The following is a 24,960-nucleotide window of genomic DNA, read 5'->3' as shown; positions in this document are numbered from 1 at the left end:
GACTGATACCTATCAGGATTATTTGTAAGGATAACATCAAGAAGAGTAGCCTTTTCTGGGTGTTTGGAGCCATAGCTTGTGGGATTGGTAATAATATGAGAAAGATTTAGGGAGTCCCATTGCTTTAGGACTTGGTCAGGTGGTTAAATGTTAGATGTCCCAGTTTAGGTCGCCTAGCAGGACAAATTCAGACTTTGTGTAAGTGGACAGGAGAGAGCTTAGGGCAGTTAGGGTACAGGCCGGGGCTGATCAGAGGACAATAGCACCCAGCAACAGTCAACAAAGAGCTATTCGAAAGTTGAATACTTAAAACCAGCAAATCAAATTGTTTGGAGACAGACTTGGTGGAGACAACTGAGCACTGAAGGTGATCCTTGGTAAAGATTGCCACTTTGGAAGATCTGTCTTGCCGAAAAAGGTTATAACCAGAAAGTTCATATCAGTATTCAAAACACTCTTCCTTAACCATGTCTCAGTAATGAACAACACATGTGGATTGGAGCTGTGAACCTACACTTTCAATTGATCCATTTTAGGTAATAAGCTTCTAGTGCAGAAAACACAGGCTTTTACGAGAGCAGAAATCAGTGAAGCAGATATCAGAGCACAAGTCAGAATTGGGGCTAGCAACAGTAGATGGGCCAGGGTGTACATGCACCTTTCCAGATATTATCAACAGTAATACAATCAAGGCACGGGAATGTGCATCAGATGGCAACAAGATCATATTGTACAGCAATTTCACCAGGTAACATGAATGCAAAGCCGGCAAGAGGTGATTAGAATGGGAGGCCAAAAGTCTGTGTAACCAATAGAGAGTCAGAGTCCCGAATGTGGGAACAAGCATAGTCTGTCCCACGGTTGGGCAAAGAAAGTTCGTAGTCAACGAAGCATGCAGGAGTCATGAGGCAAATAGCAAAATGCACAACAACAAAAAATAATATACACTGCTCAAAAAAATAAAGGGAACACTAAAATAACACATCCTAGATCTGAATGAATGAAATATTCTTATTAAATACTTTTTTCTTTACATAGTTGAATGTGCTGACAACAAAATCACACAAAAAGTATCAATGGAAATCAAATTGATCAACCTATGGAGGTCTGGATTTGGAGTCACACTCAAAATTAAAGTGGAAAACCACACTACAGGCTGATCCAACTTTGATGTAATGTCCTTAAAACAAGTCAAAATGAGGCTCAGTAGTGTGTGTGGCCTCCACGTGCCTGTATGACCTCCCTACAACGCCTGGGCATGCTCCTGATGAGGTGGCGGATGGTCTCCTGAGGGATCTCCTCCCAGACCTGGACTAAAGCATCCGCCAACTCCTGGACAGTCTGTGGTGCAAAGTGCCGTTGGTGGATGGAGCGAGACGATGTCCCAGATGTGCTCAATTGGATTCAGGTCTGGGGAACGGGCGGGCCAGTCCATAGCATCAATGCCTTCCTCTTGCAGGAACTGCTGACACACTCCAGCTACATAAGGTCTAGCATTGTCTTGCATTAGGAGGAACCCAGGGCCAACCACACCAGCATATGGTCTCACAAGGGGTCTGAGGATCTCATCTCGGTACCTAATGGCAGTCAGGCTACCTCTGGCGAGCACATGGAGGGCTGTGCGGCCCCCCAAAGAAATGCCACCCCACACCATGACTGACCCAATGCCAAACCGGTCATGCTGGAGGATGTTGCAGGCAGCAGAACGTTCTCCACGGCGTCTCCAGACGGTCACGTTTGTCACATGTGCTCAGTGTGAACCTGCTTTCATCTGTGAAGAGCACAGGGCGCCAGTGGCGAATTTGCCAATCTTGGTGTTCTCTGGCAAATGCCAAACGTCCTGCACGGTGTTGGGCTGTAAGCACAACCCCCACCTGTGGACGTCGGGCCCTCATACCACCCTCATGGAGTCTGTTTCTGCCCGATTGAGCAGACACATGCACATTTGTGGCCTGCTGGAGGTCATTTTGCAGGGCTCTGGCAGTGCTCCTCCTGCTGCTCCTCGCACAAAGGCGAAGGTAGCGGTCCTGCTGCTGGGTTGTTGCCCTCCTACGGCCTCCTCCACGTCTCCTGATGTACTAGCCTGTCTCCTGGTAGCGCCTCCATGCTCTGGACACTACGCTGACAGACACAGCAAATCTTCTTGCCACATCTCGCATTGATGTGCCATCCTGGATGAGCTGCACTACCTGAGCCACTTGTGTGGGTTGTAGACTCCGTCTCATGCTACCACTAGAGTGAAAGCACCGCCAGCATTCAAAAGTGACCAAAACATCAGCCAGGAAGCATAGGAACTGAGAAGTGGTCTGTGGTCCCCACCTGCAGAACCACTCCTTTATTGGGGGTGTCTTGCTAAATGCCTATAATTTCCAGCTGTTGTCTATTCCATTTGCACAACAGCATGTGAAATGTATTGTCAATCAGTGTTGCTTCCTAAGTGGACAGTTTGATTTCACAGAAGTGTGATTGACTTGGAGTTACATTGTGTTGTTTAAGTGTTCCCTTTAATTTTTTGAGCAGTGTATATAACGACTTGGGGCTAGCCATTGTTAGTTCAGAGTCACTCGCCCCAACAGTGTGTGTGTGCTGGCCAGGGCAGATGGTGAACAGATCGCCAGGTGGAATCCAAGCAGCAGTGCAGCAGGCAATGGGAGTAGGTGTCACACCCACTTGGGAGAAACTTTTATTTCTGGAGGCAGATTTCTTGAAGAAAATGCCAGTGGATGGTCTTTGAACAGTATCAGTATCATAACACTGTACTGAGTTAAGCACGCTATAAACGCAGATCTGACATTTAAAGGTAATTTACAATTGGGCTGACATTTACAGCATTCACCATGAATGTGATGTCAGCAAACGCAGAAACATTGCCTTTCAAAGCTGGCTACAAGGGCGATCGTATTGAATCCCGGCCTTAGTTCATGTACTGAAACAAGACAACAGATGTATCAATGATAGACCATTTATTTATTTCAAACACATCTCAAGACGTACAATTCCAAGATTACTTTATGGAGGACCCCAAAAAAGTATTAAACATTGAGGGTAAAAATAATAATCTGTATTTACCCAGTTTTCTAAATTCATTATAAAATAGGATGCTTTTTATACAATTTAAAACAGGCACTGTGTCAAAGGACAACTAAAAATATACACCCAGGAAGGGAAAGGGCCCAAACGTACATCACAGATAGTACATTGTTGGTTTAGTCATCCCGGATCAAATTACCACATTCTGTCACAAGCCTTTTTTGATTCTTAAGGTATATTACAAGATCAAGTACTATCAAACCCATGAAGCGACTGCTTGTGATTATTTAAAGCAGCTCTGATCCTGGAATCCATCTGGCAGTGCTTTGTACTAGCCCACTTAAAGGGGCAGTGCAGTCAAACGTGATTTCCCTATTTTATTGATATTTCCACACTACGGGGTCGAAATAACACTGAAATTGTGAAAATGTTGATAATGCCCTTTTAGTGTAACAGCTTTTGATAAAAGGGGGATGTAGTTTTTGGCCCACAGCATTACATCACAATCAGATTATTCTGACCAATGACCAGTCATCTTTTATTTGCATAATATGTATTGTCCTACTCTGAAGGGGTAGGCTCTAGAGCCCTCAAACTCTTCTCTGGACCTCCAAGCTAGTTCCACTGAGTTTTTCATTGTTCCCCTCTAATCAGGGACTGATTTAGACCGGCTACAATTAATGATCAGATAGAACAGAAAACCAGCAAGCTCCGGACCTCGTAGGGTAAGAGTTTAATACCCCTGCTCTAGGGTCTAGACCAGGTTTTCCCAAACTCAGTACTGGAGCCCACCCTGGTTGCATATTTTGTTTTCTGCCCTAACACTACACAGCTGATTCAAATAATTAAAGCTTGATGATGAGTTGGTTATTTGAATCAGCTGTGTAGTGCTAGGACAAAAACCAAAACGTGCACCCAGGGGGAGGCCCCAGGACCGAGTTTAGGAAACCCTGGTCTAGACGATCCTATCCACCAATCAGGGCTGTGTATCCTATCCGCCAATCAGGGCTGTGTATCATAAAGATCGTAACTGTATTCACTCCCAGTTTAAAAAAGACACAGATCAGCCTTTCCAGCGTAAAAATACAAAACGGTACTAAATGTTTTTAATCCAACTCTCTACAATCTACCAGTCCCTTCTATCAGGCTCCCTCAGAAATCACTCAAATAAATCAGGCTATTTGGTTCAATGTAGTGTAAGTGATGTATTGCTAACTTTTCTACTGTGAACGAAACAAACACTCAAAATGATCACAAATTACACCCAAACAGAGAAAAATCACAATTGTTGTGTCCCTGCACTTAAGAACTCCCTGGGTTTTATAAATTGGACAGGGAGTACTAGGGACATAATATGTTGGTGTGTGTCCATGGTGTGTCCAGTCTAAATCCAGTCTGATTCAGAGCTGAGTGTCTATTCAGACGTCATCTTCCTCTTCATCTTCCTCATAATAGCGGTTCCTCTTGATCATCTCCTCTATGGTGAGCTGTTCCCCCTCCCCTTCGCCTCCCTCCTCCCCCTCCCCCTCGCCTCCCTCCTCCCCCTCCCAGAAGCCCACGTCCTGGGAACTGCGGTTGTGTTGCAGGGGTGGAGATGCTAGGATGTCTGGAGAGGCACTTTTGCATTTTAAAGAAGCCCTTTCCTCTTCATCTTCCATTGCTGCTTCTTTTCCTTTCTTCATCGGCTCTTCTTTCTTGTCCTGCGTTGCCAGGAGACTCTCCACCTCCTCGCAGCTGATCTCTCCGTTCACCATACTGCCGCTGGGCGGTGTGGGCTTGCTCCCCTCTTTCTCCTCCTCTCTCCCCCTCTGGAGTTGGGGTTCTGGTTCCTTAAGCGTGGAGCAGCTGTTCTCCAGCGACCCCCTCCTCTCCATCAGGGATTTGAGGGGCTGGCGGGGCTCCCGTGGCCCCAGGGCATTGGTGTTGGTGAGGCTGGGAGCCACCGAGAAGGGCCGACTGCGCTCCTTCAGAGACGAGCTCCTCCTGAGGCTCTTCAGCTCGGCCCTGTCGGGGCTCAGGGTGGACGATGACACCTCACCCTCCGGAGGCCACTTGGCCCTCCAGGGCCGGCCCACACCACCACCCTCCAGAGCAGGAGAGGCTCCAGCATCACTGTCAGCAGGAGGGGGCCAGGCAACCCTAAGCCTGCGGGCCTCTGGTATTTTCTCGGCAGTGGAGAGTTTCTCAGTGGAGGAAATGTGGCTGTGTGTCTCATGAGAGGCAGTCAGGTCTGTCACCTTGGCCAGGGGAGACTCCTCCACCGTGGGGCTGGACTGCTTGGCTGGGGAGAGTGGTGTCTCGGCTGGATGGGACACCACCACAGCTCTTTCTGCCCGCTCCGTAGACCTCATCTCCACTACCCGGTCTACTCCTTCTTCCTCGGCATGGGGCGTCCACAGGTCCTTGTGGGGGCGGTGGCCAAAGCCCTCGTCGTAGTTGCCTTTGGCCTTGAACAGCTGGCTGAAGTGGGGCTTGCAGTAGACCTTACCGTGTAGAGAGGCATAGCTCCCCAGGCTGAACAGCAGAGGGCAGCAAAGAAATACAAAAACATACATTAGCTAGATGCAGACAAGACACCGGTCACTGAAACAAATGTACATTTCAAAGCTAATGTTTTTCCAATAGATTCAGCTTAGGTTAAATCCAATTAAAATGGCATATTGAAAAGATAGAATTATCATGCACGATAGACAATATTTTTAACATGTTCTCTTTTCTTTCCCCCCAATGGTTTCTAAATGTTTTGGAATGTGACATTTGAATGAAAAAGGACATTGACAAAATTACAATATAACGTTATTTGAAGTGTCCCGTAGTGAGTGAGCATCCCTACTAGTACCTGAGCTTGGTGTTGCAGTGGAGACAGCGGAAGCAGGTGGTGTGGAAGATCTGGGTGTTGGCCACCAGCCTCTCCAGCGGGTACACTGTCTTTAGGCACGTAATGCACGTCTCCCTCGCGGAAAGGCAGAACTTCTACACACACATTAAGGATTTGCCTTTCATACACTGGATTGTGGTTGTCAGTAACAGTAATGGATAAATACATTTAAAAATTTAAAAACTCTTACTGTCAGATTTGATATGGATTTCCTTGATTTAATACATGTTACTACAGTTGTACGTGTCGTTGTGATGGAGGCTATGGAGAGAACTCACCCAGGCTGCCTTGGGCAAGTCACTGTGGACTGAGGATGAAGATATGTCCATGCCATCCCCTGAAACAGACCAAACACATAACATACCGGTCAGACTACATGGACTCCATCTTGACTCCAGATGTCAGTGTCACAGCTGGGCAGAGCAATATATATATATATTTTAAAGGAGCCAGGCTTTTCACTAGACACAGAGCAGTAACTCAGAGTAACGACCCAGTCGGTACTCCACCCCTCTCTGCCCTTTAACCTAGAATACAGAGGACCAATCAGAGGCAAGAGCAGCCGTTGCCCCGCTGTCCCTGGCGCCCCCAGCCAAGAGCTGTGGGGTTGACATCATGCGAGATGAGGGAGGGAGGGAAATTAAAGCTTACTCACCATTGGTCTCTGCTACAGCAACTTTTCTGCTGTAGGACTCTAAAGCCTGGCTCTGAGTGGAAAAAAAGAGAGAACCTTGTTATAGAAATCCAAAAAACAGTATAGCTTGTTCATCCATTTAAAATAGTACAAAAAAAGAGTTTACTGTCACTGTGTATTCATGTTTAAGAGCAGGTATTTCAGGAGACTATGTTCAGTCTTGTATGTTCATTTACTCACAGCACATCAGCTTTGATTGGTTTACAGTGTGTACCTGCTTAAACTCTGATCCCCTATCCAATTAACTAATCTTCACACACAAACACAGTTTATCTCAAAGATTCACCATGTTCACTCAGTCGCTCGCTCTCTCACGTACCCACCTCAAAACCAACTTTCTCACACGCACCACATGCACACATGTAGGTACTTACCACAGCCACACCACTAGTGGGCACATTCTCCTTCAGGCTGTTATACTCTCGCTCTGACTGACTGGTCTGCAGATGAATGGAGGTTGATCAGTAGAAGAACACAGTGACAAGAGAGACATGAAATGACAAACCAAGGACATCTTTACAAAATATGTGAAGTATGGTCTGTCTTTCTTTGACATTAGTTTAGCAACTTTTCCCATTTACACTATCCTTACATTAGCCTTGAATGTTTTATTTTTTCTTACTGACTTTGCTGATAGCTACTTTGTACTTACTATGACTGTGATATGTGGTTGTCCCACCTAGCTATTTTAAGAAAAATGCACTAAGTCGCTCTGGATAAGAGCGTCTGCTAAATAACTAAAATATAATGTGACCATTTAACAAGAGCAGAGGACCCCTTTCTAAAAAGGACATTTAGGTCTGGTGACTGAGTCAACGGTGTCTCTAGTCTCTCCTAAATAGAGGAGACTAAATGTGAGAGGAGGGGAGTGTGTAAAAAATGTAGGATAGCATCTATAATAAACAAACACACACACAAACTCACAGTGTGTGCTAGTGGGCCCTTTTTGGTAGCGGCTGACTGGTACTTGGCCATTCTTTCCTTCAGGGAGGTGGTCTCAACCACTCTGTCAGGGGACAACACTACGAGGAAACACACACACAGAGATGAGCATAATGAAGTTTCTTTCTCCTGATCCACCAACTAGTTCTGATACAATGTTATCAGAAGCTCTGTATGTTTATTTGAGACCAAAAACAAACAAAAAATGGGAAAGCACGATCCTACATTAGCTACTATGACAAAAACCTGGGCAAAGGGTATATAAAAGCTGCCAAAAGTTTATGAATTAAGTAAATAAAGCTGGTCTTTTTAGATGGAGCACAGTGCCCTCACTATGAATTGACACACTGTTCTGCCACAGAGTTCAACCACAGCCCTTCTAAAAAAATACAAATAAATAAACCTGCAATTGTCTTATTCCTACTAGCACCAACTTAGCTGATAATGCCTTTATTGAGGGGAAATGTACTTACTATGACATGTGGTTGTCCCATCTAGCTATCTTAAGATGAATGCACTAAATGTCAGTCGCTCTGGATACGAGTGTCTGCTAAATGACTTAAATGTCAAATGTTGCACCAGTGGATAACAAAACAAAAATCTGTCAATGCAAACCCTGCATCCTCATCTGTAACATTCATGGATAGAAATGAGTGCACTGGAACCTCTCTGCATGGGATCCTTTGTCAGTTGGTGCCTAGAGTGCTGGTGATACCAGCTGTGAATTTGATTATACTGTATGGGTCTTGTGCAGTGTGTGTGTATATGTGTGTGCTCATGCATTACCTCCTAGTCTCTGGTCCATGTCCTCGGAGGAGCTGCTGTGTAGTCCTTTCCTCACCTGGATGATAACACAGGGGTCAACGGTCAGGGTTCAGCTTATTACACAACCTCAGACAGGACTTGTACAATGTCCTCACCTTCAACCACAGACTCCTCCTGCTTTCTCTACTTCCATCCATCTCTAAGCCTTAGTTTGTTGGCCTCTGCGTTGCTACCCAAATCAACACTCATACAACATTAAGCTCCGTCATTGGTCACTCTTGACCACCCCCACAACTCCCACCTCTCACAATGGTTTGGCCCATTGACATCAAAGCCAGTTCCTGCATAGCCTTTACATTACAATGAGCCACTGATGGTTGCTTAAACAAACCCCTATTAACACAGGCACACACACAAAACACACATCCATTTGGAGCATGTTCTATTCCCCCACACACCTTGCTCTATTTTATTTATTTATTTATCTGACCTTTAAGTCAGTTAAGAACAAATTCTTATTTGCAATGACGGCCTACCCCTGCCAATGCTGGACCAATTGTGCGCCGCACTATGGGACTCCCAATCATGGCCGGATGTGATGCATCCTGGAATCGAACCAGGGACTGCAGTGACGCCTCTTGCACTGCGATGTAGTGCCTTAGGCCGCTGGGCCACACGGGAGCCAGTATTTTAGCTCTAGACCTAACCAAAAACCAAGTGTTCACCTCAGTGATTAATCTAATTGGCTAGAAATTCAAAAGGAAATCATCCTAACAGAGAAAAATGTCCTCCTGTGTGCTACCTATATCCCCCCACTAGAATCCCCATATTTTAATGAAGACAGCTTCTCCACCCTGGAGGGGGAAATCAATCATTTCCAGGCCCAAGGACATGTACTAGTCTGTGGCGACCTAAATGCCAGAACCGGACAAGAACCTGACACCCTCAGCACACAGGGGGACAAACACCTGCCTGGAGGTGACAGCATTCCCTTCCACATATGCCCCCTAGGCACAACTATGACAACATAACCAACAAAAACGGGTCACAACTCCTGCAGCTCTGTCGCACGCTGGGTATGTACATAGTCAATGGTAGGCTTCGAGGGGACTCCTATGGTAGGTACACCTATAGCTCATCTCTTGGCAGTAGTACTGTAGACTACTTTATCACTGACCTCAACCCAGAGTCTCTCAGAGCGTTCACAGTCAGCCCACTGACACCCCTATCAGACCACAGCAAAATCACAGTCTACTTAAACAGAGCAATACTCAATCATGAGGCATCAAAGCCAAAGGAACTGAGTAACATTAAGAAATGCTATAGATGGAAGGAATGCAGTTTGGAAACCTACCAAAAAACAATTAGGCAACAACAAATTCAATCCCCTTTAGACAATTTCCTGGGTAAAACGTTCCACTGTAATAGTGAAGGTGTAAACTTAGCAGTAGAAAATCTTAACAGTTATATTTGACCTCTCAGCCTCCCTATCAAATCTAAAAATCTCAAATAGAAAACCGAAGAAAATTAACAACAATGACAAATGGTTTGATGAAGAATGCAAAAATCTAAGAAAGAAATTGAGAAACCTGTCCAACCAAAAAACATAGAGATCCGGAAAACCTGAGTCTACGCATTCACTATGGTGAATCACTAAAACAATACAGAAATACACTACGGAAAAAGAAGGAACAGCATGTCAGAAATCAGCTCAATGTAATTGAAGAATCCATAGACTCTAACCACTTCTGGGAAAATTGGAAAACACTAAACAAACAACAACACGAAGAATTATCTATCCAAAATGGAGATGTATGGGTAAACCACTTCTCCAATCTTTTTGGCTCTATAACAAAGAATAAAGAGCAAAAACATATACATGATCAAATACAGATCTTAGAATCAACTATTAAAGACTACCAGAACCCACTGGATTCTCCAATTACATTGAATGAGTTACAGGACAAAATAAAAACCCTCCAACCCAAAAAGGCCTGTGGTGTTGATGGTATCCTCAATGAAATGATCAAATATACAGACAACAAATTCCAATTGGCTATACTAAAACTCTTTATCATCCTTAGCTCTGGCATCTTCCCCAGTATTTGGAACCAAGGACTGATCACCCCAATCCACAAAAGTGGAGACAAATTTGACCCCAATAACTACCGTGGAATATGCGTCAACAGTAACCTTGGGAAAATCCTCTGCATTATCATTAACAGCAGACTCGTACATTTCCTCAATGAAAACAATGTACTGAGCAAATGTCAAATTGGCTTTTTACCAAATTACCGTACAACAGACCATGTATTCACCCTGCACACCCTAATTGACAACCAAACAAACCAAAACAAAGGCAAAGTCTTCTCATGCTTTGTTGATTTCAAAAAAGCCTTCGACTCAATTTGGCATAAGGGTCTGCTATACAAACTGATGGAAAGTGGTGTTGGGGGTAAAACATACGACATCATAAAATCCATGTACACAAACAAGTGTGCGGTTAAAATTGGCAAAAAACACACACATTTCTTCACACAAGGTCGTGGGGTTAGACAGGGATGCAGCTTAAGCCCCACCCTCTTCAACATATATATCAACGAACTGGCGCGGGCACTAGAGAAGTCTGCAGCACCCGGCCTCACCCTACTAGAATCCGAAATCAAATGTCTGCTGTTTGCTGATGATCTGGTACTTCTGGTCACCAACCAAGGAGGGCCTACAGCAGCACCTAGATCTTATGCACAGATTCTGTCAGACCTGGGCCCTGACAGTAAATCTCAGTAAGACCAAAATAATGGTGTTCCAAAAAAGGTCCAGTCACCAGGACCACAAATACAAATTCCATCTAGACACTGTTGCCCTAGAGCACACAAAAACTATACATACCTTGGCCTAAACATCAGCGCCACAGGTAACTTCCACAAAGCTGTGAACGATCTGAGAGACAAGGCAAGAAGGGCATTCTATGCCATCAAAAGGAACATAAATTTCAACATACCAATTAGGATCTGGCTAAAAATACTTGAATCAGTCATAGAGCCCATTGCCCTTTATGGTTGTGAGGTCTGGGGTCCGCTCACCAACCAAAACTTCACAAAATGGGACAAACACCAAATTGAGACTCTGCACGCATAATTCTGCAAAAATATCCTCCGTGTACAACGTAGAACTCCAAATAATGCATGCAGAGCAGAATTAGGCCAATACCCACTAATTATCAATATCCAGAAAAGAGCTGTTAAATTCTATAACCACCTAAAAGGAAGCGATTCCCAAACCTTCCACAACAAAGCCATCACCTACAGAGAGATGAACCTGGAGAAGAGTCCCCTAAGCAAGCTGGTCCTGGGGCTCTGTTCACAAACACACCCTACAGAGTCCCAGGACAGCAGCACAATTAGACCCAACCAAATCATGAGAAAACAAAAAGATAACTACTTGACACATTGGAAAGAATTAACAAAAAAACAGAGCAAACTAGAATGCTATTTGGCCCTACACAGAGAGTACACAGCGGCAGAATACCTGACCACTGTGACTGACCCAAAATTAAGGAAAGCTTTGACTATGTACAGACTCAGCGAGCATAGCCTTGCTATTGAGAAAGGCCGCCGTAGGCAGACATGGCTCTCAAGAGAAGACAGGCTATGTGCTCACTGCCCACAAAATGAGGTGGAAACTGAGCTGCACTTCCTAACCTCCTGCCCAATGTATGACCATATTAGAGAGACATATTTCCCTCAGATTACACAGATCCACAAAGAATTCGAAAACAAATCCAATTTTGAAAAACTCCCATATCTACTGGGTGAAATTCCAGTGTGCCATCAAAGCAGCAAGATTTGTGACCTGTTGCCACGAGAAAAGGGCAACCAGTGAAGAACACGCACCATTGTAAATACAACCCATATCTATGCTTATTTATTTTATCTTGTGTCCTTTACCATTTGTACATTGTTAAAACACTGTATATATATAGTGTTTTAACAATGTGTGTGTATATATATATATATATATATATATATATATATATATATATATATATATATAAATATATATAATATGACATTTGTAATGTCTCTATTGTTTTGAAACTTCTGTATGTGTGATGTCTACTGTTAATTTGTATTGTTTATTTCACTTTATATATTATCTACCTCACTTGCTTTGGCAATGTTAACACATGTTTCCTATGCCAATAAAGCCCTTGAATTGAATAGAATTGAATTGACTGATAACACTACTGTTAAACAGCAAAACAATCACCAAATATATTTGGTGATATCATATTTCATAAGAAGCTCAATTGTCTCAAATGAAACATTTCAAATTTGAACAAGATGGTGAATTTACTGCATTCGGCAAATTTTGGACAGCAGATGTAATGAATTCTACAGCTAAACCCAATTCTTTATGGTTATTAACAAAGAATCATTATGCATAGTATGTATTTAAAATTGGAAAATAAACAAATATGACAAGACAAACCACTTCATAGATGTAAAACACTTCTAGCACCACACAACAGATGGAAACGGCAATGAACCACATAATGACTTACCAGAAAGTCAAGGGAGACGTGCCCCCTACACCACCACTAACCACACACACTACTGTATGTACACATACTGTATGGGTGCGGACATGTGTACACAGAGTTAATCCCCTAATAAGCTCAAGAGCCAGAGTCAGATAGGACTGTCTGTCCCCCCCACCAACTCCCCCATGACACAGCCACTCTACACGCACACGCATGCACACACCCCCAGCCTCTACACCAGTAGGCTATACACTTTAAAACACGGAGGGATGTTTTTCGCAGAAGGAGCTCTATTTTAGTGGCCTTGACTACATCTGAAATACACAGTGAAATGATTGAATACCTTAGTGAGTTTACCTCCTAGATTGGAAACATTTGTTATGGTATTCAAATCTAATTGCATGTGTCACATGATTGGTAAACAACAGGTGTAGACTAATTGAAATGTTTCCTTTTGTATTTACTCTGGATCCCCATTAGCGGCTGCTACACACAATAAAACAGTACTTAACACAACACATTATGAGACACTCTACCATGACAGAGTACCAGTCAAACGTTTGGACACAACTACTCAAAAGGTCTTTATTTGGAATATTTTCTACATTGTAGAATAATAATGAAGACATCAAAACTATGAAATAACACATATGGAATCAAAAGTGTTAAACAAATCAATATATATTTCAGATTCTTCACCCTTTGCCTTGACAGATTTGCACACAAAAAAGGTTTTGTGTAGAAAGACATGACTTTACAATTTAAAATTACTGAAAATGTATGAATTCAGTGTATTGTTAGTTGTTTTGGATATTGTTTAGGTCTAGGCCTATATGATTAGGACTATTTTTTCTAAGAGAACATGAAACCTTTAACCTGTCTTCTCTTGAGATTAAAGTATCATTTACAATTTTACTGCAAGATGTGAATTGCCACAATAATGTTTTTTCTTCAAATTATGTATTTTATTAAAACATTCAAATGAAATAGCCAACATTATCTTCAAAAGTAAAGGTTTTGTTTTTCCAGTTTGCCTTTTTTCCTAGTTTCTTTTAGAAAAACAACCAAATTGGATGTTCTAAGTCCACAAAAATGCTTAAACCACACCAAATCTGAGAAATGTACAAAACATTTTTTTTTTATATATAAACGCAATATGTAAAGTGTTGGTCCCATGTTTCGTGAGCTGAAATAGGCACAAAAACATTTCTCTCCAATTTTTTGCACAAATTTGATTACATCCCTGTTAATGTGCATTTCTCCTTTGCCAAGATAATCCATTCACCTGACAGGTTTCATATCAAGAAGATGTTTAAACAGCATAATCATTACGGCGACAGGTAGCCTAGTGGTTAGAGTGTTGAACAGTAACCGAAAGGTTGCAAGTTCAAATCCCCGAGCTGACAAGGTACAAATCTGTCGTTCTGCCCCTAAACAGGCAGTTCTTAGGCCATCATTGAAAATAAGAATTTGTTCTTAACTGACTTGCCTAGCTAAATAAAGGTCAAATAAATTACGCAGGTGCACCTTGTGTAGGGGACAATAAAATGCCACCCTATACAAAGCATCCTTCACTCATGCTGTCAAACATACCCTCGTAAAACTGACTATCCTACCGATCCTTGACTTCGGCGGTGTCATTTACAAAATAGCCTCCAACACTCTACTCAGCAAACTCAGCAAATAAAGTCTATCACAGTGCCATCTGTTTTGTCACCAAAGCCCCATATACTACCCACCAATGCGACCTGTATGCTCTCGTTGGCTGGCACTCGCTTCATATTCGTTGCCAAACACACTGGCTCCATGTCATCTGAATTGGTCCACACACACAGACAGCGTCGTAAAGAAGGCGCAACAGCGCCTCTTCAACCTCAGGAGGCTGAAGAAATTTGGCTTGTCACCAAAAGCACTCACAAACTTCTACAGATGCACAATCGAGAGCATCCTGTCGGGCTGTATCACCGCCTGGTACCTCAACTGCTCCACCCACAACCGAAAGGCTTCCAGAGGGTAGTGAGGTCTGCACAACGCATCACCGGGGGCAAACTACCTGCCCTCCAGGACACCTACACCACCCGATGTCACAGGAAGGCCATAAAGATCATCAAGGACAACAACCACCCGAGCCACTGCCTGTTCACCCCGCTATCATCCAGAAGGCAAGGTCAGTACAGGTGCATCAAAGCAGGGACCGAGAGACTGAAAAACAGCTTCTATCTCAAGGCCATCAGACTGTTAAACAGCCACCACTAACATTGAGTGGCTGCTGCCAACACACTGACTCAACTCCAGCCAATTTAATAATGGAAATAGATGGGAATTGATGTAAAAAAAAAATACACTGCTCAAAAAAATAAAGGGAACACTAAAATAACACATCCTAGATCTGAATGAATGAAATATTCTTATTAAATACTTTTTCTTTACATAGTGGAATATGCTGACAACAAAATCACACAAAAATTATAAATGGAAATCAAATGTATCAACCCATGGAGGTCTGGATTTGGAGTCACACTCAAAATTAAAGTGGAAAACCACACTACAGGCTGATCCAACTTGTCCTTAAAACAAGTCAAAATGAGGCTCAGTAGTGTGTGTGGCCTCCACGCGCCTGTATGACCTCCCTACAACGCTTGGGCATGCTACTGATGAGGTGGTGGATGGTCTCCTGAGGGATCTCCTCCCAGACCTGGACTAAAGCATCCGCCAACTCCTGGACAGTCTGTGGTGCAAAGTGGCGTTGGTGGATGGAGCGAGACATGATGTCCGAAATGTGCTCAATTGGATTCAGGTCTGGGGAACGGACGGGCCAGTCCATAGCATCAATGCCTTCCTATTGCAGGAACTGCTGACACACTCCAGCCACATGAGGTCTAGCATTGTTTTGCATTAGGAGGAACCCAGGGCCAACCGCACCAGCATATGGTCTCACAAGGGGTCTGAGGATCTCATCTCGGTACGGAATGGCAGTCAGGCTACCTCTGGCGAGCACATGGAGGGCTGTGCGGCCCCCCAAAGAAATGCCACCCCACACCATGACTGACCCAACGCCAAACCGGTCATGCTGGAGGATGTTGCGGGCAGCAGAACATTCTCCACGGCGTCTTCAGACTCTGTCACGTGCTCAGTGTGAACCTGCTTTCATCTGTGAAGAGCACAGGGCGCCAGTGGCGAATTTGCCAATCTTGGTGTTCTCTGGCAAATGCCAAACGTCCTGCACGGTGTTGGGCTGTAAGCACAACCCCCACCTGTGGACGTCGGGCCCTCATACTACCCTCATGGAGTCTGTTTCTGACCGTTTGAGCAGACACATGCACATTTGTGGCCTGCTGGAGGTCATTTTGCAGGGCTCTGGCAGTGCTCCTCCTGCTCCTCCTTGCACAAAGGCGGAGGTAGCGGTCCTGCTGCTGGGTTGTTGCCCTCCTACGGCCTCCTCCACTTCTCCTGATGTACAGGCCTGTCTCCTGGTAGCGCCTCCATGCTCTGGACACTACGCTGACAGACACAGCAAACCTTCTTGCCACAGCTCGCATTGATGTGCCATCCTGGATGAGCTGCACTACCTGAGCCACTTGTGTGGGTTGTAGACTCAGTCTCATGCTACCACTAGAGTGAAAGCACCGCCAGCATTCAAAGATGACCAAAACATCAGCCAGGAAGCATAGGAACTGAGAAGTGGTCTGTGGTCACCACCTGCAGAACCACTCCTTTATTGGGGGTGTCTTGCTAATTGCCTTTAATTTCCACCTGTTGTCTATTCCATTTGCACAACAGCATGTGACATTTATTGTCATTCAGTGTTGCTTCCTAAGTGGACAGTTTGATTTCACAGAAGTGTGATTGACTTGGAGTTACATTGTGTTGTATAAGTGTTCCCTTTATTTTTTTGAGCAGTGTATATCACTAGCCACTTTAAACAATGCTACTTAAGATAATGTTTATATACCCTACATTACTCGTCTCATATGTATATGTATATACTGTACTCTATATCATCTACTGCATCTTTATGTAATACATGTATCACTAGCCACTTTAAACTATGCCACTTTGTTTATATACCCTACATTAGGGTACAGTCATCTCATATGTATATACTGCACTCGATACCATCTACTGCATCTTGCCTATGCCGTTCTGTACCATCACTCATTCATATATCTTTATGTACATATTCTTTATCCCTTTACACTTGTGTGTATAAGGTAGTGGTTTTGGAATTGTTAGGTTAGATTACTCATTGGTTATTACTGCATTGTAGGAACTAGAAGCACAAGCATTTCGCTACACTCGCATTAACATCTGCTAACCATGTGTATGTGACAAATAAAATTTGATCTATAAGTCTTTGCTAGGTAAAGCCCCGCCTTATCTCAGCTCACTGGTCACCATAGCAGCACCCACCCGTAGCACGCACTCCAGCAGGTACATTTCACTGGTCACCCCCAAAGCCATTTCCTCCTTTGGCCACCTTTCCTTCTAGTTCTCTGCTGCCAGATCACTGCACCTGTACATAGCCCATCTGTAAATAGCCCATCCAACTACCTCATCCCCAAACTGTTATTTATTTTATTTATTTTGCTCCTTTGCACTCCAGTATCTCTACTTGCACACTCATCTTCTGCACATGTATCACTCCAGTGTTTAATTGCTATATTGTAATTATTTAGCCACTATGGCCTATTCATTGTCTTACCTCCCTTATCCTACCTCATTTGCACACACTGTATCTAGACTTTTTTTATTGTATTATTGACTGTATGTTTGTTTATTCCATGTGTAACTCTGTTGTTGTTTGTGTGGCACTGCTTTGCTTTATCTTGGCCAGGTCGCGGTTGTAAATGAGAACTTGTTCTCAACTAGCCTACCTGGTTAAATATAGGTGAAATAAATACAATTATGACAGAAGGGAGTGCTACTGGGCGATAGTCATTTAGTCCAGTTACCTTTGCTTTCTTGGGTACAGGAACAATGGTGGCCATCTTAAAGTATGTGGGGACAGCAGACTGGGATAGGGAGAGATTGAATATGTCTGTAAACACTCCAGCCAGCTGGTCTGCGCATGCTCTGAGGACGCGGCTAGGGATGCCGTCTGGGCCGGCAGCCTTGCGAGGGTTAACACGTTTAAAATGTCTTACGTCGACCACGGAGAAGGAGAGCTCCCAGTCCTTGGGAGCGGGCCGCGTCAATGACACAGTGTTATCCTCAAAACGGGCCGAAGAAGGTGCTTAGATTGTCTGGGAGGAAGACGGTGTCCGCGATGTGGCTGGTTTTCCCTTTGTAATCTGTGATTGACTGTAGGACCCTGCCACATACGTCTTGTGTCTGAGCCGTTGAATTGCGACTCCACTTTGTCTCTGTCTGACATTTTGCCTGTTTGATTGCCTTACGGAGGGAATAACTACACTGTTTGTATTTGACCATATCCCCAGTCACCTTGCCATGGTTAAATGCGGTGGTTCGCACTGATAATGAAACTGGCTCTCATGAGGACCGCCACAGGAAAGGAAGTTCCAGAGTTACCTCTGCTGCAGAGAATAAGTTCATTGGAGTTACCAGCCTAAGAAATCAGCAATTGAGTGCACCTCAGATTGCAGCCCAAATTAATGCTTCAAGTAACAGACACATCAACAAACTGTTCAGAGGAGACTGCGTGAATCAGGCCTTCATGGTGGAATTGCTGCAAAGAAACCACTACTAAAGGACACCAATAAGAAGAGATTTGCTTGGGCCAAGCAACTCAAGCAATGGACATTAGACCAGTGGAAATCTGTCCTTTGGTCTGATGAATCCAAATTTGCGATTATTGGTTCCAACCGCCGTGTCTTTGTAAGATGCAGAGTAGGTGAATAGATGACCTCTGCATGTGTGGTTCCCACCGTGAAGCATGGAAGAGGTGTGATGGTGCTTTACGGGTGACATGGTCTGTTATTTATTTAGAATTTAAGGCACACTTAAACAGCATGGCTACCACAGCATTCTGCAGCGATACACCATCCCATCTGGTTTGCGCTTAGTGGGACTATAATTTGTTTTTCCAACAAGACAATGACCCAACACACCTCCAGGCTGTGTAAGGGCTATTATACCAAGGAGAGTGATGTAGTGCTGTATCAGATGACCTGGACTCCTCAATCACCCGACCTCAACCCAATTGAGATGGTTTGGGGTGAGTTGGACCGCAGAGTGAAGGAAAAGCAGCCAACAAGTGCAAAAGCATTCCAGCTGACTACCTCATGAAGCTGGTTGAGAGAATGCCAAGAGTGTGCAAAGCTGTCATCAAGGCAAAGGGTGGCTACTTTGAAAAATCTCACATATAAAATATATTTTGATTAGTTTAACACGTTTTTGGTTACCACATGATTCCATGTGTGTTATTTCATAGTTTTGATGTCTTCATTATTATTCTACAAACATCTGACTGGTACTGTACAAAACTATGCAAAAAAAATGTATAACTTCGGTACCTATGTTTTGAATACTATGGTAATAGAGATAAGACGAATGCCAGTGGCAAGCAATATAGGGTTTTATTTAGGGCCCAGCCAGGCAGTGAATCAGAGCCCAGCATGATCTGTTCCATCTCAACCTTTTATGCCCAGGCTCCATTACAGCTATTTAGATGGACTGATATACAACATCCTAGCTCATAAGGTGGCTGGTACCAAGCCGAACTCTGAAAAAATGTGCATTAAAACAAGTCGTCTCTCGTTGAATTTCGACAAACCCTTAATTGAAAAATCCCTGCTGTTGACCAATCACTGAAGAAGGGGCGTAGACGTCAGCTACTTTTCTTTTTTCACGAACCGTTCGGAAAAACCTTACCGAAGACCAAAACGTTACAAAATGTCATCATAATATTATGCACAGACTGTTCCGGATGGGAAGCATGCAGATTCCTTACACCCCAGGGCTGATCGAAAAACAGTAGAGACAAAGAGAAAGTGTGAATACAGAGAGTAAAAGATAACTAGAAACAAGGGGAGAGAGGGAAGGTGTGAGTGAGTGAGAGTGAGTGAGTGAGAAGGAGTGAGAGAGAGAGAGAAGGAGTGTGAGTTTGTAGGCCTCCAGTGATTGGGGGGTAAGGAGTGTGTATAACACTCCCATGACATCGTCACTGCTGTAGATGGCATCAGCCCAGAGCAGGCGCTGAGCTACAGCTGGGGCAGGCACTAATGTGTGTGTGAGATGGAGCGTGAGTCCGTGTGTGTACACCTGGGGACGAGCTTCGCCTCCCCCCATGCTCAACCCCACCTCAGCTCTCGTCAGCCGGGTGTAGTCAGCTGAAATGCACTGGGGTAGCAATAAAGGATTTTGTGCGTATGTGTATTAAGGAAACACACACACACCGAGCACAGCTCTCAGACAAAGACGAGTCGAGGCCCTCCTACCGTCACTCCCCTCTTTAAAAGCTCTGGCAGTAAATTCAGTACAAGTCCTGAACCATGGCCATTGTGGCACGCCTCGTCTGACTGGCTGAGAGAACAAAGACTACAACCACTGTTCTCAGACCAGTCTCCCTAAGGAGACACTGGGGGAAATTCCAACATGTAGGCCTAGGTCTTAGACTAGTGGTCATCATGAACACACTTAAAAGAGATAAACACCAACGCGTGGTGGCAACTTACTCCGGTCCGAGTTGGACTCCACAGCCTTGCTCTCCCACCTGGACCATGCATCAACACTGTTGGCTAAGCCAGGGTAAGCAGAGACCACCAGGAATGCAATACACTATTGTGTCACAATAATATGATGTATACAAAATACTATTGTCTCACGAGTCACACCCCAAAGTTTTACTAAACTTTTATTAGACAAGAACATTTGAGAGGAAACAGGAGACTTAAAAATAGGAGGATCAGCAGTGTACAGAAGTGGAGTGTAATCTTGTGTGATGCTGAGAGAGGTGTGTTGGGGGCCATGGGGGGGGTGAATACCTAACTGAAGGAGAATGACAGGACACAGAGAGTGAAAGAAGGAGAATTCCAAAAATGGTGGGTCTTTGAAGAGAGAGACAAGGAATGTGGGTACCTTCTTGACCCTGGGCAATTATGGTGTACGTATGTGTGTGTTGTGCACTAAAGAGGGGGTTGTTTAGGAAGAGATAAGGGACAGGACATATGGGCAGTGTGAATAATTGAGTTAAGGAAACTTTTTGTGGGGACAGAAGAGAGGGACTGAAGGGTTGAGTTAGTTAGGCAGTAATGGGCCTGAGAGGGCCGGTTCATTAACATGGCCACTAATGAGTGACTTATCTATGCTAATATATGAGGAGCCACAGGAGACCCTCCCTCAGTGTGTCTAGCACAAAGTATTTCACTTCTCAACTGGGGGTGTCTCTGTCAAGTCAGTGTGTGTATGCACATTTGAGAGCCTCTTGTGTTATTAGGTAAACTAGTTTTAGCAAGTTTCCTCTAAGTGTGTGTGCGTGCTGAAGTCCCAGTGAATGGGTGTTCTGTCTGTGCTTAGTGATGTGCACTGAGACAGACAGTGGTCTTTGGGGTGCCTTATGAAGTCAAGAGACAGAGCTTTTTGAAAAGCACGATTGCATCAGGTACCAAGGAATGTGACTGCTAGCATGACTCTAGTTCAAAGGAAGCATTCAAATCTCTGGCTGTGCAACAACAGATCAAGATGGATCTGTTGGATACAGGGGGCTAACCAATCACACACACACACACACAGATGACTGACCTGACCCCACAACTCTGCGGAGCAGCTACATGTTGAGGAAGATGCCAAGAGACAGAGTGAGAGAGAGAAGTATCATTAGAGGAAAGAGGGAAAGATACAGTGTAGAGGGATACATACCCACTGTGTATGTGTGCCTTATCAGTCTTACCTTTCCCTTGGTGCCCTCTCCCTTCTCAAACATCATCTTCAGGCTGTTGAGAGGCACGCTGGGTTTCTCGATGGGTGTGCAGGGGCTGGGTGGCACCACCTCGTCTTCCACCTGCATCAGCTCTTTCTCCTCCTCTCGCTCGCTTGGCCGCTGCACTTTCTTCTCCATCCCTCTCTGTCCCTCCTCGGCTATAGCTGCTGCTGCAGGATACTGGAAGCGGCTGAAGGCTGTGCTTTGACCACCCTGAGTGTTCAAGGATTCCGGAGACTTGGCTGGGGGAAGGTGCTCGGTCAGGGGGGTTGGTTTTGGTATGGCAGAGGGGGAGAGGCGGGCACGGGGTGGCCCGTTGGATAGCGGGGCGGGTCTGTCTTGGCGAGGACCTGGCTGCTCCCAGCGCTTCTTCAGAACACTCAGGTTCCCTGAACGCAGGGTGGAAGGCAGGCTCTCCACTGACTGACAGGAAGAAGAGGAGAGCAGATTAGTGAATGGTCAACAGGAAGAATGTCTTGAAGTTACTGACTAAAGCAATGTCCTGAAAGAGGTACTTGTGTGTAGGAGTAGTCTTGTATGAGAAACACTGTACCAATTTATAACAGTTAATAATACAAATAGTCAGTCTCATTTTTCAACTGTGTGGGATCAAATTACTAAACAAGCTAGAATGAAACCATTACCAACTAAATAGTCATCACCATTTACTTCCTACATCCTGTATTATGTAATCCAATTCCAAGCACCGAGACTGCAACCAAATGAACAGGAAAAAACAGAGGAAAAATCAAAAGCTCATAACTTTCTTCCTGAGGCCACAGTGGGAAAATACTTTGCGAACAGCAGTAGTTACTGATGTGGAAGAAAATTCAAATGAGATAAGCAGCTGTTCCCAGAGTTGGTCCAGGAAAGAGATATGTTGTCACAGTAGCTGAAGTCAGAGCTGGCAATCATCAGCTGCTGTACAATCAACTCTAGAGAGGCAAACAAAGTCTTGGCTCAAGATGGAGAGAGAGCAGCACTAAACATGGAGACCTCTTTCCCAAACGCATTCCATTCTGTGGCACCCTACCTCACGTTTCCTGAAAGTACAGAGGGTTCTCTGCTCTGCTAAGCATATAGGCTCAACCATCCATGAAGCTCCCAAATCATAACTGACGCCGAGTAGCAAGCTGAACTATTAGAGGACAACAATACTCCACTGCGTGACGTCCATGAGTTTGATTTTCACTAGAAAATATGGAAATGAACACCCGCTTGGAAACAGTCTGTGTAATATGGGGAAGTTCTGAAAAGGTATGTAAAACATATGGCCCTTTGAAAGCAGAATAGAGTCAACTAATGAACTAATAAAGTTAAGTTTACATGGGGAACTATGTCCCTGTCATGGAACTGCAATGGGCTATGGTAAATAGAGCCCAACTCAATACAAACCATCTAAATTGCACGGTTCACACCCATGAAGAAGAGAAACAATATGTATTCTAAGTGGTAAAAGGACATCCATAACACAAGCCCCAAGCAGTAGGTAACCATCAACATCCACAACTCCCTAACAAAGAACAAACCTGACTTTTCCCTTCAACGTGATAATGAGGTGGTCAACCATATAGCATTGGAGGTCCACACAAACTTGAGATATAAAAAGCTTACACGACTTCCCAATGTCATCGCATTGACCACACACACACACACACACACACACACACACACACACACACACCACAACCATGCAATTCCAACAAACCTAACCTGCAAAATACATCAAGCCATGTTCCACCAACAAATGATGTGACAGAAACTAGATGGAAACACATGAAAGAGCAGAGCTTAAGGGAGGACTGAACGAAGGGAAAGAAGGTCAGAGAATCCCAATAATTCTCTTTGTGAGAGCAACTGGAGTACAATAAGTACAAAAGATAAGGAGCAGCAGACAATGAAAAGTTTGTTCCTGTTTTTTTAAAAGAGAAGTGGTGAAACCTGTGAGAGCGAGACGAAACGAGGCGTAGTGGGGAGGCTAGGTGGCAGGCAGGGGAGAGAGTCCTGTAGCTGGAATCAGTCTGCAGTCCTTCTCTCTGGTCTGTGCTAAGTGAGAGTGATCAAGCTCTCCCAGATGTTAGCAGTTAGAAAAACTCTGCATGTAAGAACTAGCCCACCCCCCATCAAGACCAGGAGAGAGAGGCTGCGGTGCGGTGGTGCGGAGGGGGGGGGTAATACCCCAGGAAACCAGAAAAGGTTTAACTCTTCACTGACTGAGTCTTTGTTTTTACTTTAGTTTTCACTTCCCTTAAACGACTAGTGCTACGGGGCGTAGCACTCACTTCCGTCATCATGAAGTGCTTTGAGAGACTAGTCAAGGACCATATCACCTCCACCCTACCTGACACCCTAGACCCACTCCAATTTGCTTACCGCCCAAATAGGTCCACAGACGATGCAATCTCAACCACACTGCACACTGCCCTAACCCATCTGGACAAGAGGAATACCTATGTGAGAATGCTGTTCATCGACTACAGCTCGGCATTTAACACCATAATGCCCTCCAAGCTCGTCATCAAGCTCGAGACCCTGGGTCTCAACCCCGCCCTGTGCAACTGGGTACTGGACTTCCTGACGGGCCGCCCCCAGGTGGTGAGGGTAGGCAACAACATCTCCACCCCGCTGATCCTCAACACTGGGGCCCCACAAGGGTGCGTTCTGAGCCCTCTCCTGTACTCCCTGTTCACCCACGACTGCGTGGCCACGCACGCCTCCAACTCAATCATCAAGTTTGCGGACGACACAACAGTGGTAGGCTTGATTACCAACAACGACGAGACGGCCTACAGGGAGGAGGTGAGGGCCCTCGGAGTGTGGTGTCAGGAAAATAACCTCACACTCAACGTCAACAAAACTAAGGAGATGATTGTGGACTTTAGGAAACAGCAGAGGGAACACCCCCCTATCCACATCGATGGAACAGTAGTGGAGAGGGTAGTAAGTTTTAAGTTCCTCGGCGTACACATCACAGACAAACTGAATTGGTCCACCCACACAGACGGCATCATGAAGAAGGCGCAGCAGTGCCTCTTCAACCTCAGGAGGCTGAAGAAATTTGGCTTGTCACCAAAAGCACTCACAAACTTCTACAGATGCACAATCGAGAGCATCCTGTCGGGCTGTATCACCGCCTGGTTCGGCAACTGCTCCGCCCACAACCGTAAGGCTCTCCAGAGGGTAGTGAGGTCTGCACAACGCATCACTGGGGGCAAACTACCTGCCCTCCA

At 44.7% G+C, this 24,960-nt stretch overlaps 1 protein-coding gene across 5 annotated transcripts in view; it reads right to left on the bottom strand.

The window, feature by feature from the left end:
* Window positions 1–2,946: 2,946 nt before the first annotated feature.
* Window positions 2,947–24,960, bottom strand: part of LOC112254689 (LIM domain and actin-binding protein 1) — a 47,325-nt gene continuing 25,311 nt past the window's right edge. For 3 of the 5 annotated variants that reach the window (XM_024427470.1, XM_024427465.2, XM_024427469.2), the window contains 8 exons: window positions 21,701–22,153; window positions 8,331–8,385; window positions 7,527–7,624; window positions 6,977–7,042; window positions 6,564–6,615; window positions 6,187–6,245; window positions 5,870–6,003; window positions 2,947–5,544 (listed from right to left, as the gene is read on the bottom strand). In XM_024427470.1, the coding sequence (XP_024283238.1) occupies window positions 4,449–5,544; window positions 5,870–6,003; window positions 6,187–6,245; window positions 6,564–6,615; window positions 6,977–7,042; window positions 7,527–7,624; window positions 8,331–8,385; window positions 21,701–22,153 (2,013 nt within the window). In that variant the 3' untranslated portion in view covers window positions 2,947–4,448. Of the gene's footprint in view, window positions 5,545–5,869; window positions 6,004–6,186; window positions 6,246–6,563; window positions 6,616–6,976; window positions 7,043–7,526; window positions 7,625–8,330; window positions 8,386–21,700; window positions 22,154–22,763; window positions 23,340–24,960 lie in introns of those variants that run through there. The other 2 variants (XM_024427468.2, XM_042324557.1) reach the window with 2 other exon arrangements.

This window comes from Oncorhynchus tshawytscha, linkage group LG07 (assembly GCF_018296145.1).
Source record: "Oncorhynchus tshawytscha isolate Ot180627B linkage group LG07, Otsh_v2.0, whole genome shotgun sequence".
Taxonomy (NCBI): domain Eukaryota; kingdom Metazoa; phylum Chordata; class Actinopteri; order Salmoniformes; family Salmonidae; genus Oncorhynchus; species Oncorhynchus tshawytscha.
This window is presented reverse-complemented; position numbering and strand designations above follow the sequence as displayed.